The sequence below is a fragment of the Elephantulus edwardii genome, unplaced genomic scaffold (genome assembly GCF_000299155.1).
Source record: "Elephantulus edwardii isolate Elephantulus edwardi_28Jun2011 unplaced genomic scaffold, EleEdw1.0 scaffold00130, whole genome shotgun sequence".
NCBI lineage: Eukaryota > Metazoa > Chordata > Mammalia > Macroscelidea > Macroscelididae > Elephantulus > Elephantulus edwardii.
This window is the reverse complement of record NW_006399880.1, coordinates 1,450,949-1,462,639: the sequence shown is the minus strand read 5'-3', so window position 1 is coordinate 1,462,639 and position 11,691 is coordinate 1,450,949. Positions and strand designations below refer to the sequence as shown.

General features: G+C 42.3%; 1 protein-coding gene across 1 annotated transcript in view; it reads right to left on the bottom strand.

Annotated features, from left to right (window-relative positions):
* The window catches only part of FAT2 (FAT atypical cadherin 2), a 104,160-nt gene that overhangs the window by 18,710 nt on the left and 73,759 nt on the right, over positions 1–11,691 (bottom strand). Inside the window, exons 18-21 of the mRNA XM_006893740.1 lie at positions 11,527–11,672; positions 6,963–7,404; positions 4,073–4,199; positions 3–303 (exon numbers count right to left, since the gene is read on the bottom strand). Of these exons, the coding sequence (XP_006893802.1) occupies positions 3–303; positions 4,073–4,199; positions 6,963–7,404; positions 11,527–11,672 (1,016 nt within the window). The remainder of the gene's footprint in view (positions 1–2; positions 304–4,072; positions 4,200–6,962; positions 7,405–11,526; positions 11,673–11,691) is intronic.

Below are 11,691 nucleotides of genomic sequence, written 5' to 3'. Positions count from 1 at the left end.
ACCTTGCTTGGTTCTGCTTGGTTCAAGTTGTTGCAGGAGCTGGTGCTTAGGGGGTTGAGTTCAATAGGAGGCATGGCTTGAGTGTCAACACCAACACTCCTGGCCAGGATATCTGGGTCCTCCATGGCTACTGGTTTGTGAGACTTGCAACGATGGCAGTAAAGCAAGACCACCACAATGGCCCCGATGGACAGGATGACTGGCACTACCACTGTGATAATCGTTAGCATCCAGTCCCCTCTTTCAATCTCAGGAGTAACGAGGCACCGTCCTTTTGAGCAACCTCTTGCCTCCATTTCACACCTGAAGAAACAGAAAAGAAGCCAAGAGATTAGAGTCAATGCATTGCTTATTCATGTCTCTCTTGCAAAGATCTATAAGCTAGAGACTCTCCCCCCAACCTCTTGTCTACTGTTGTGGATTGAATTGTTTCCCAAAAAATGTGTGTCAAGGCAGTCCTTCTTCCTGTTTATAAAGTGACCGAGACTTAGTCCTGGGAAGGGAGTGATGGAAGTAAATTAGACAACAGCCAAGTAGTAGTGGCACAGAATTAATCATTCAAGTACCAAGTATTGAAGAGACATTGGAGTATCTGCTAAAATTATCTTTTATTGACCAGAAGAACAATTCACTTATTTCACTATTTTATGTTTTCTCTACTGCTTTGAGCTTGACTGTAACAGTTGGAAAACTTAAAAACTAAAATGAACACACTGTACTCCTGAAACAAAAGACAAAATATATATCAACCTGACGAGGCCGTGATTCTCTGTATTATATAATTACCCTCCATTTTGTGATCTGATGTCATTATCCCACATGTTGTAACTCCTAACTTTGAAGGTGGTAATGAGGCAGCATTAGTGGCAATTATGTTAATAAAGCAGGACATCATTTATAGGATTAGGTTCTCTTTTGTGTCAATCTCTTTCACTATATAAAAGAGAGTAAACAGATAAGCAAAGATCAAAGAGATCTCCTACCACCAAAATCAAGAGCCATCTTTTGGACCTCAGGTCTGTAGGCCTGGGGTGGGACTGATGACAAGGACCTTCCCCAGTGTGACAAAAAAAAGGAAAATTTCTCCTGGAACTGGTACCCTGAATTTGTACTTCCAGCCTCCTACACTGTGAGAGAATCCATTCCAGTTAGTTAAAGTCATCCTTTTGGAATATTTCTGTTATTGAAACATTAGAAAGCTAAGGGACCTACCATCTTCCACTTTCCAACAGAAAAGTGAATTATTAAGCACATGAGTAACATCAACATCAGAAAGACATGCTCTGTTCTCTAAAAATAAGGCATGAACTTCAGCTGTCCTCATCTTCTTGACCAGTAAGATCTGGGCTCTAGGGACATCCATTATTTCCCACCAATGAAATGTAGGCATGGAGCATACTCTTCAGCAATGTGTCAGATTTCCAGTCATGCTACTGAAGGGGAAGCATCTTTTTGACATATAACATCAAAGGCAGTCATCCAACAACAGCTACTGGCACTGATGGTCCCTCTCTTCTTCATCAAGAGAGCCCAGGAACCCAACATGAGCTTGTGGCTTCCTCACATTGAGTATCTTTTCCAAGGAAAAAATTCATATGACTTCTCAGGTCATTTTCTGCCTGGCTGTCCATGACTATGGAAAGCTTCCCCGGCCACCTTTATCCGATTTTGAAAGATTTTGGGAACAGTCCTGTTCTACTCAGTTCAAAACATCTCCTGCTTCCAGATATTTGATCACTAACAATTTGCATTTTGAAATCAAATATTGTCCTCTCCAAGCTTCTACTTAAAATACAAATATCACTTTCGACATGTAGCATTATCTCTAAAGACATCTAATTAGTGGGTACCACTCCCTACTGCAAAACACAACTGGAGTGGGGCAGGAAATAGCAGCTGCTGGAAGGACTTGGAACATGCATTCACACAGGCTGAGGTGGGATGGGCCTTTTCCCTCTCTTGGCCTCATTTCCCTCATATTCAACATGGTGATATAGGCCAGATCACTAGCTCTCTTATGCACATGTCAGTGAAATCCTAAGGAGCTTGTTCAAGATAGATTCCCAGGTCTCCTTTCTTGGAAATTTTTATTTAGTTGGTCTGAGTAGGGCCCAAGAATCGATTTTATTTTTTTTCTAAAATTTTCTCTTGTCATTTCTTTTTCTAACTTTCCATTTGAAAGTTACAGAATGAGTGATATCCAAGGTTTCTTGACTTGAAAGCTTTTAAAAATGAAATTCCTCCCCTTACAAACCTCCCAGTCAGCACAGCACTATGCACTGTTAGGGTGCAATGGGGGTCCAAGATTCACAGCAATGTCTGTGCCAAGGCAAACCTTTGTTTCCAGACCACTGTTTGGGAAGTGACAGCACAGAAAAAGAGAACAAAAACTGCAACTGTCTTCAGCAAATATAGGAAGTTCCCAAGGAGCTGGCTAAAAATACAAATCACTGGCTCCCAACCCCATAAACCCAGTATGCCAAGAAGTAGTTGTCTCAACAGAACAAGGGGATCCTGCATGATTTAAAATCAAGAGAAGAGTAAGTCAGGGCTGTATCCTTTCTTCATACTTACTCAATCAGTATGCTGAGCAAATCGTTCAAGAATCTAGACTATATGAATATGTGGTATTAGTTCGCAGGAAGACTCATCAACACCCTGTGTTGTGCAGATGACACAATCTTGCTTACACAAAGTAAAGAGGACTTGAAACACTTCTACAGAAGATCAAAGTCTACAGAATTCAATATGAGTTACATCTCAACATCAAGAAAACAAAAATCCTCATACGAGGCCAAGAGGCAACATCATGATAGATGGAGAAAAGACTGAAGTTGTCAACTCTTTCATTTTACTTGCATCCACGATAAACACTCATGGTAACAACGGGCAAGAAATCAAAAGACATATTGGCAAATCTGCTGTCAATGATGTCAGTTTAGAAACTAAAGAGAACCTGATCCAAGCCTTGCTGTTTTCAATTGCTTTGTATGCACCTGGAAGTTGGATAATAGATAAGGAAGACCTAAGAAGAATGAATGTCCTTGAATTGTGGTATTGGAGAAGAGTAATTAATAGACCATGAACTGTCAAAAGCATAAAATGATCTCTCTCAGAAAAGACAGAAGAAGAATTGATGCTTTTGAGCTGTGGTGTTAGAGAAAAATGCTGAACATCCTGTGAACTGCCAAAAGAACAAACATATATGTCTTGGAGAGGGTGCAGCCAGAGTGTTCTTTTGGGGGCAAAGATGATGAGGCTTCACTTCATATACTTTTGGTCATGTTGCTAGGACAGGCTACTCCTCGGAGAGGCGCATGACGCTCAAAAAGGAAAGGAAAACACTTGGCCAGGTGGATTGACATGGTGACTCCTGCAATGGGCTCTAAGTGTCAGGAAGTGTGAGGAGGACACAGAATAGGACAGGACTCAGCTCTGCTGTTCCTAAGATCACTAGGGGCCCTACTTGGCTCGATAGTATCTAACACTATCAACAACAACAACAACTTGGAAGAAGTACAATCAGGGTGCTCCCTTAGGGCAAAGGTGGAGAAGCTCACATTATCTGGGGATGTTGTCAGAGGAGCCAATTCTTGGGAAAAGGTCATGCTGGGAATGTTATACAGTGGATATAAGAGAGGAAGACCCTCCGTGAGGTGAGTTAACACAGTGACTATAACAATGAGCTTGGGCGTTGCAGAGATAGTCAGTACAGAACAGGTTGGGGCAAGCTTCCATCTGTTGTCCATAGGGTCATTATGAGTTATGGTTCACTCCACACAGCACCTAACGATGACAACAACAACATCTCTGCAAGACTGATTTAATGGTTCTGAGTAGGGTTTAGGAATCTAGCCTTTAAAAAGCATGTGCCGTCTCTGATGCAGGGGGCTGGATGACTGTTCTTTGTATGACTTGAATGAGAAGGCATATTTTACTCAGAGAAAAGACTTGGTGACCAGGTCACTGGAACTCCCATTTTCTGGCCTGCACTTACTTCCAAGTGCATGTGTACAGGTAATTCCTGTGTGGTGCCACATCCTCTAGGAAGAAGGGCCTCTCCTTTGCTCACCTGTCTCCAGTGTAAGGGTAAGGGCAGCTACAGGCAGTTCCTCCGGGGGACATTGTAGATGTGCAATTCTCCTTTCCTTGTCCACACTGCTTCCCAGACAATTGTGGGGGGCATTCACAGACATAGCCTGGGAGGAAGAAAAGGAAGGTGAGAGAGCACAGTGACCAAGCACCCAGACATCCCCAGTGGAAAAGGCCCTCCTGAAGTGAGGGGTGCCTCAGTGTGTGTACATATTTGTGTTATGTGGCCATTTAAGAACCATTTATTTACTGAATGCCTCCTCTACGCTTGATCCCTTGTTAGGTATTGGTGACCTACTGAATGAGTAGACACCACCCCTGCCTTCAATCAGTTTAAAAATCCAGAAAACAGGTAAGAAGGGAGTGAAAATGAAGTTTGACTAGAATTCTGCAGAGGCCAAGTACATTTAGTATGGCATCAAGTTGTGACGATAGTTTTACTTTGATGTGCATTTTGAATTTCAGCTATACCTAGGTAGATTTTAAATAATTAAAATGCTGTAACCAACTTATCTAATAAAACTGACACCCGGCCACTATTTTGTTGACTGAGAAAGTTTAAATTCATGTTAATTTTTAGGGTCTAATAGACTATTTCATGTGTATTACAGTGGTATTCCTATGCTATGTCTCTAAACTTTATTTTCAAAAGCTTAAGGCCCAAATACAAACTTTTCTGGAATAAAAAAAAAAGACTAACAGTAACAGACAACACTCACTGAGTATTGTTATGGATTAAATTGTGTCTCCTCTCCAAAGTGTCATAACTCCTAACTACAATGTCTGTAGTTAGAATCCTATTTGAAGATGGTTTTCTATGTATCTGAATGAGGCAGGGTTAGTACATGTTTTAAGTCACTCTCTTCTATCAACACAACTCATTGCCATTGAGTCAGAAATGATTCATAGCTGAGTTTCTGAGGTGGTAAATCACCCGGGGGGAGATGCCCATATTCTTCTTGCGGAGCCTTTGGTGGATACAAAGCACCAGAGAGATGCTGCCTTTCAGGTAACAGAGCAACTTCCACTATGGACGAGGCCACCAGATTAGCTAGGCAAAAATAAGGAGGGACACAGAGTAAGGGATTTCAGGCAGGGGAGAACTGTGTGCTAAGTCTGAGAGGAGAAATTATGGCATGCTCAAGCACTAAAGAGAGGCCAGGAGAGAGAGTGAAGGAGCGAGTGGGAAACTATAAAGTAGGGAGGTGGGGACACAGCATGCACACTGAGAGGTTCTAAACAGAAGAGCAGCATGCTCAAATATGCATTTTATAAACCACTCTGGCTCCCTGGTGGAATAGAGAGAGCGGTGCTGGGGAAGAACAGGGCAATAATGAATATACGAGACAAGATAGGTGATGATGGGGCTTAGATAAGAGAGGTGGGTGAGGGAGAAGAGAGAAATGATGGACACCATGGATATTCTGGAGGTACAGAGAACCAGCTGATAAGCCTAGAAAAACTAGAAAATCAGGTAATGACAAGCATCGACAGGCATATGAGTACATAGGAACCCATACATTGCTTGTGGGAGTGTAGAGTGGTGTGGCCATGTTGGAGAGCAGTTTAGCTTTATTTAGTAAAATTAACTTTGTGACTATCTGGGTGTAGATGTGTGTGTGTGTGTGTGTGTGAGAGAGAGAGAGAGAGAGAGAGCGAGCAAGCGAGCGAGCGAGAGAGAGAGAGAGAGGGAAATAGTGGCTCAGGATCAGAGAGGACATGGATGAGGTTCACTGCAACAATGATGGTAGAGGTATGAGTTGAAGCCCCGGGTGTCCATCCTTCTTCACTAGGAGGATGGAAGGGGGTAAATGTGGGTGCAAGGGCAGCATGGAACACTGATAGTAAAAGCAATGAGTGAGATACATTCATAGTAACATGGATGCACCTTAAAAATACGTTGTTGAGTGAAAGTATAAAGTATTATATGCCTTTTCTTATTGGTAGCTGCCAATGAGTGGATCTAAACTAACATCTATTTCATGTAACATAGTAAAACTGTCCTATAGCATTTTCTATTGTTGCTCTAAGGTTGCTGTAAGAATTAACTCAATGGCAATGGGTTTGGTTTGACTTAATCTTTACAGAAGCAAAGCATCAGGACTTTCTCCCAAGAAGCACCATGAGGAGGACTCCAACTTCAACCTTTCAGTCAGCAGTGCAATGTGAGGCACCACCAGGTTAACAAAAAGTGAAAATCCCTGTGATAAAGAATACTATCCAAAAGAAGAAGCAGAAAATGCAAAGTGCACAACCTTCGGGGCCATATATTGCTGGGTCACTAAGACCAGGACCTACAGGAGCAGCAGACACAGTAGAAAACCAGAGACCTGGCATGAAACAGAGCTGACCTTGGTAGTGCTACCTCATGGAACCAGAGCTTGAAGTCTCCGTCCAAGTTTGTTGGAGGGCTTGGAGGGAGATGCCGTAATTGGCAGGTTGGTGAGCTTTATAACATTGGCCTAAAGCTGTAAGGCTGAAGGCTGAGGTGTCTGCGAGCACATTTCAGAAGCTGTTCTGATTGATCAATTGTATCCTGCTGCCAAAATGGTGAGAGAGAGAGAGAGAGGTTTTGGAGTCAGGTGGAAGGAGTTCTTCACTACAGCCTCCACCAAGAATAATCTTCTCTCTCCCTTAAAAGCATATGACTTTATGCAAATCCCTTGCCCTCTCTGGACTTCTCTTCCATAGCCCACCAGTTTTGTGGACTGTAAAATGGAACTTTCTGGTTGTCCTCTCATTTGCCCTCATGGGGCCTGAGAAAAGGAAAGGCTTTTGAGGGTTGCTGAGTCAACTCTTCAGAGTCTTCTGAGGTATCTTTGGGATAAATTTTGGGGTTTGCAAGCCCTGCCCTTTCCTCCAGCTCTTACCTGCTCCACGAGTCTGGGAACAATTCCCACCTTTGAGGCACAAATCCCAGCTGCAGCCATCAGTGAGGGGGCAGCACTGTGTGAGGGCCTGCTTCTCCAACAAGTGGGCCACCTTCCTGCCATGGACCAGCAGCTCCAGTGCCTCTCTGTTAACTGTAACCGCATCCAAGCAACCTTCAAAGCCTTGAGAGACATTTTGGGAAGAATGCGAGAGGACAAAGCCACCCAGGAAGAGGTCTCTTTTAAGCCCCAGTCCACGACAGTTCTCTGGGAGCACAAGGGAGCTGTTTCCTGCACCATCAACCCGCAGGCCAGCGGAGGTGGCAGTCTTCTCCAACAGGACTGGATGCCACTTGCCATCATTCACATGGCGCTGTGAGGAAAGATTTCCAAGGAAACCGCCTGGGCATCGATATTCCAGGTGAAGCACTCCACCAAGCAACTGCAAAGAAAGCCCACATTTTAAACAAAGCAGTGAATTTCTGGTTTACTACATTTGTCTTTGTTGTCATTGTATACACCCTGTCTAATGAAAACTCAAAGAAGGGTTTTTGTGTTGTTTACTAACGAGAGGGACCCTGGTGGCACAGTAATTACACATTTCATTATTAACTGAACAGTCAGAAATTTGAACCCATGAGCCAGGGGAGAGATGATGCAGTCAGCTTCTGAAAAGACTACCAGCTGGGAAACCCTATGGTGACGTTCTGCTCTACTCTGTAGAACAGCTAATTTAGAATCAGTGACAGCAGTAGATTGGGGTTTTTTATGTTTCTATTATGAGATCCAAGCACCTATAGCAGTAAATGCTCAATAAATTTACACAGTAAATGCTCAATAAATATTTGCTAAAGGAGTTAAAGTCTAACTAGTTGCCAAAATATACTTTCTTTTTACCGAAATCAGAAATTGACATGTAAGATAAAGCAAAAACAAAAGCCCCAAACAAACACTGAGTTGATTCCAGCTCTTAGCAACCTTGTAAGATAGAGTTGAACTACCCTGGTTTCCAAGGTCATAATCTCTACAGAAGCAGTCATATCTTTCTTCCAAAGAGCAGTCAGAGGTTTTAAACAACAGATCTTTTGGTTTGTAATCAGGGCTCCTAGGTACATATGATAAAAGTCTTAAAAACAGTCAAGAAAAACAACACTCTCTATATGACAACTAGAAGAATTGAGAAACCATTGAAAGGAAATCACTTCATATTCCGTGTTACTTGATGCTGAAGCTTCCTTCCCTAGCACCCAGTGGTAGCCAGCCTGCTACACTCTGAGAAATACTAGGCAAATTCAGCAAAACTAGAAAAAGCTCAGGGTGGAGTGGCCTCTTCCACCTCTATTTTTATCTTCAGAGAATCTTTCATGTCACAGAGCAGCCAGATCTCTGGTTATCCACTGAATGTGTACCTCCAGGTAGTATGGCTGTGGTGATCTGGCACAGGGAAAATCCTGTGCCTTGGCCCCATAATCATACTCAACACACCATAAAGGCATGCAGTTGTTTCTTTGCCAGAAATTGGTCTACCGAACTGCCCCCTAGACCCTCAACTCCTTTTAGGATTGAATTATGTCCATCTAGAATGGAAGGAATACACCGAGTCACTCTGGATGTCTAAGGTTTATCATTCAAAATTGTCTTTCCAAGCCAAAGATTAACTGTTTTATGCTGAAGTAATTATTGTATTAAGAGGAGAGGATGCTATGCAGATGGGCAGTAATATGCAAATAGGGCATTGGCTATCTACCATTCCACAAGAGGTTTGGCCACCCTCAACATTTTATGAGGAGATTGGCTAGTCTTGCTATTGAGTTGAGCAAGTCAGAGTGAGAGACGGGCAGATTTTTCTGGCAACATTGAAGAGAAAGCAAGACAAGGTAGGATGCCCTTCCTTCTCCAGCTACTCCTAAGGCAGCAATATCTACAGCAGAACTGGAGACCTGATAGGAGATGAGACTTTGCAGGTATTGGGGAAGGTTAAGAGCTTATAATGGCAGGACTGAGAACTTTGTTACACAGTTGGAGGAAAGAAACCAATATTGGCAGGACTGAGAATTTTGTTGGACATTTGTGGGGGAGGAGCCAGTACTGGCAGGACTGAGAAATTTGGAACCATTGGCCTGAAAGCATAAGCCTGAGGTGCCTATGTGCATATCTCGGGAGCTGTCTTGACTGTACTCTGTTATTAATCGGGATTATAACCTTTTCACTTCCCCAGTATGGTTCTGTGTGGTCTGTGAGCTATTGCATTGGATTTTGGACCAAGCAAAGAAATAAGATTGGTGTTGAGATGAGTAGAAAGAGCTATAGGAGTGTAGTGGACATGTCTGACCTCGTGGGAACTGGTTTTGTGTTATTAATGCTGTGGATGGAGATAGTTCCCCTTTGTGAAACTGATAAAGGTCAGACATGGCCATCCCCATGGGGCCTTTGCTCTTTTTATAGTCATTATACCAAAAAGAATTGGCTGACTTAGACCCATTTCATATTATGAACAACAACAACAAATGGTAATGACAGAATATCTTCAAGCTGCACTGAAGGCATTGGGAAAAAAAAATAAAAATAAAGCCCCAGGAACCAATGAGATATCGACTGACATATTTCAACAAATAGATGCAGCCCTGGACATGCTCACGAGTCTGTACCAAGAAATTTGAAATACATGTATCAGGTTAACTTACTTGAAGAGATCTGTATTTGTTCCTATTTCTAAGAAAGGTGATTCAACAGAATGTGGAAGCTATGAAATAATATCATTAATATCACATGTAAGTAAAATATTGCTGAAGATTATGCAAAAATAGCTATTACAGTACATCAACAGGGAATTGCCAGAAGTTCAAGGTGGACTTAGAAGTGGCACAAGGGATACCATTGCTGATGTCATATGGATCCTAGCTGAAAGCAAAGAATACTGAAGAGTGTCATTTTGTGTTTTATTGACTTTGCACAGGTAATTGACTGTGTGGATCATAACAAATCATTACTAACATTTAGAAGAAGAGAAATTCTAGGACACTTAATTATGCTTATGCAAAATCTAGACCAAGAAGCTGTTGGGTGAATAGAACAAGGGAGCCTTGCATGGTTTAAAATCAAGAGAAGTGTGAGTCAGGGCTGTGTGCTTTCTCCATACTTTTTCAATCTGTATGCTGAGAAAATCATTTGGAAATCTTTTGAGCTTTATGAAGAGTATTGTGGCATCAGGATCAGAAGGAGCCTCATCAACAACTTTCTTTATGCAGATGACACAATCTTTCTTGCTGAAAGTGAAGAGAACTTGGATACTTGCTGCAGAAAACCAAAGACTTCACAGCCTTCAACATGGATTACATCTCAACCCTCAACAATAAAAATCCTCACCACTGGGTCAATAGGCTACTCAAGGTAGATGGAGAAAAGATTGAAGTTGCCTTACTTGGATCCACAATCAACAGCTTTGGTACCTCCACACAAGAAATCAGAAAATGTGTTGCACAGGACAATTCTGCTGTCAAGGACTTCTCCAACGTGCTAAGAGAAATGATGCCAGTTTAAGGACTAAGATGCAATTTACTCAAGCCATGTTTTTTTCTGTTATGGGCTATCCATCAGAAAGTTGGACAATTATTTAAAAAGACAAGAAGAATTTATGTCCTTGAGTTTCAGTGTTGGAGAAGAGTACTAAATCATGGATTGTCAAGAGAACAAACAAATATATCTTGGAGAAAATGCAACCGGAGTGCTTCTTGGAGGAAAAGATAGTGAGGCTTCATTTCACATACTTTGGGCATATTGTTAAAAAGGGTCAGACCTTGAAAACTTACATCTGAGCTTGAGGGTCAGCAAAAGAGAGGAAGACCCTTAACAAGGTGGACAGACACAGGGACTAAAAGAATGGGCTCAAATATATCAAATATGATGAGGAAGGCACAGAATAGGGGAGGGCTCAGATCTGCGGTTCGTAGGGTTGCTATGCATCATACTCGATTCAACACCACCTGACAAAAACAAAGCCCACCAGAATATGTATCAGAATCCTAATCTCTATGCCTCTGGATTACTTTTGTGAACAGGGTTTTCTTTGTTTTGCTAATGAGGCCAATTACCAGTGTAAGGTGTGTTCTAAAATCTAATCACTTTTGAGTTAGAAAATGAACAGATTATATGTAAAAATAAGCACAAATGGGGGGAGGAGGGAAACAGGATAACATGTGACAATCTCTAAGGAACCAAGGATTGCTGGAATAGACAGGGATCTTTTCCAACAGAGAAAGGGATCCTTCCCCAATAGGTTTCAAACAAATAAAGAAAAGAAAAAAAACAAACCCAAAACAACCTCATTGTTGTCAAGTTGAAACTCATCGCTGACCCTCTGTTGGGTTTTTAAGGCTGTCTAGAGATGATGCCATCAGAGTTCCCTTTCTGTAGGGCCCTGAATCTGGACTTCCAACTACTTGAAGTGTGTGTGTGTGGGGGGGGGGGGAACTATTCTTTAAAGCCACTTTCCTCTGGAATTTCTGTTACAGCAACACTAGGAACTTATTGCTACATCAAGTCATACAGGCAAGAAAAGCCTTACCCTCAGGGAGATGGACACGGTCGCGTTGGTAACCAGGACGATTGCATGTGGCTGCAGTGTCTTCAGGCGGAAATGAATGTGCCAGTTATGTGCTTCTGGGAGCCGATAGTGCACATAGCTCTGACCACTGAACCTCACAGCGGTATCTGCAAGAGAAATGATAGG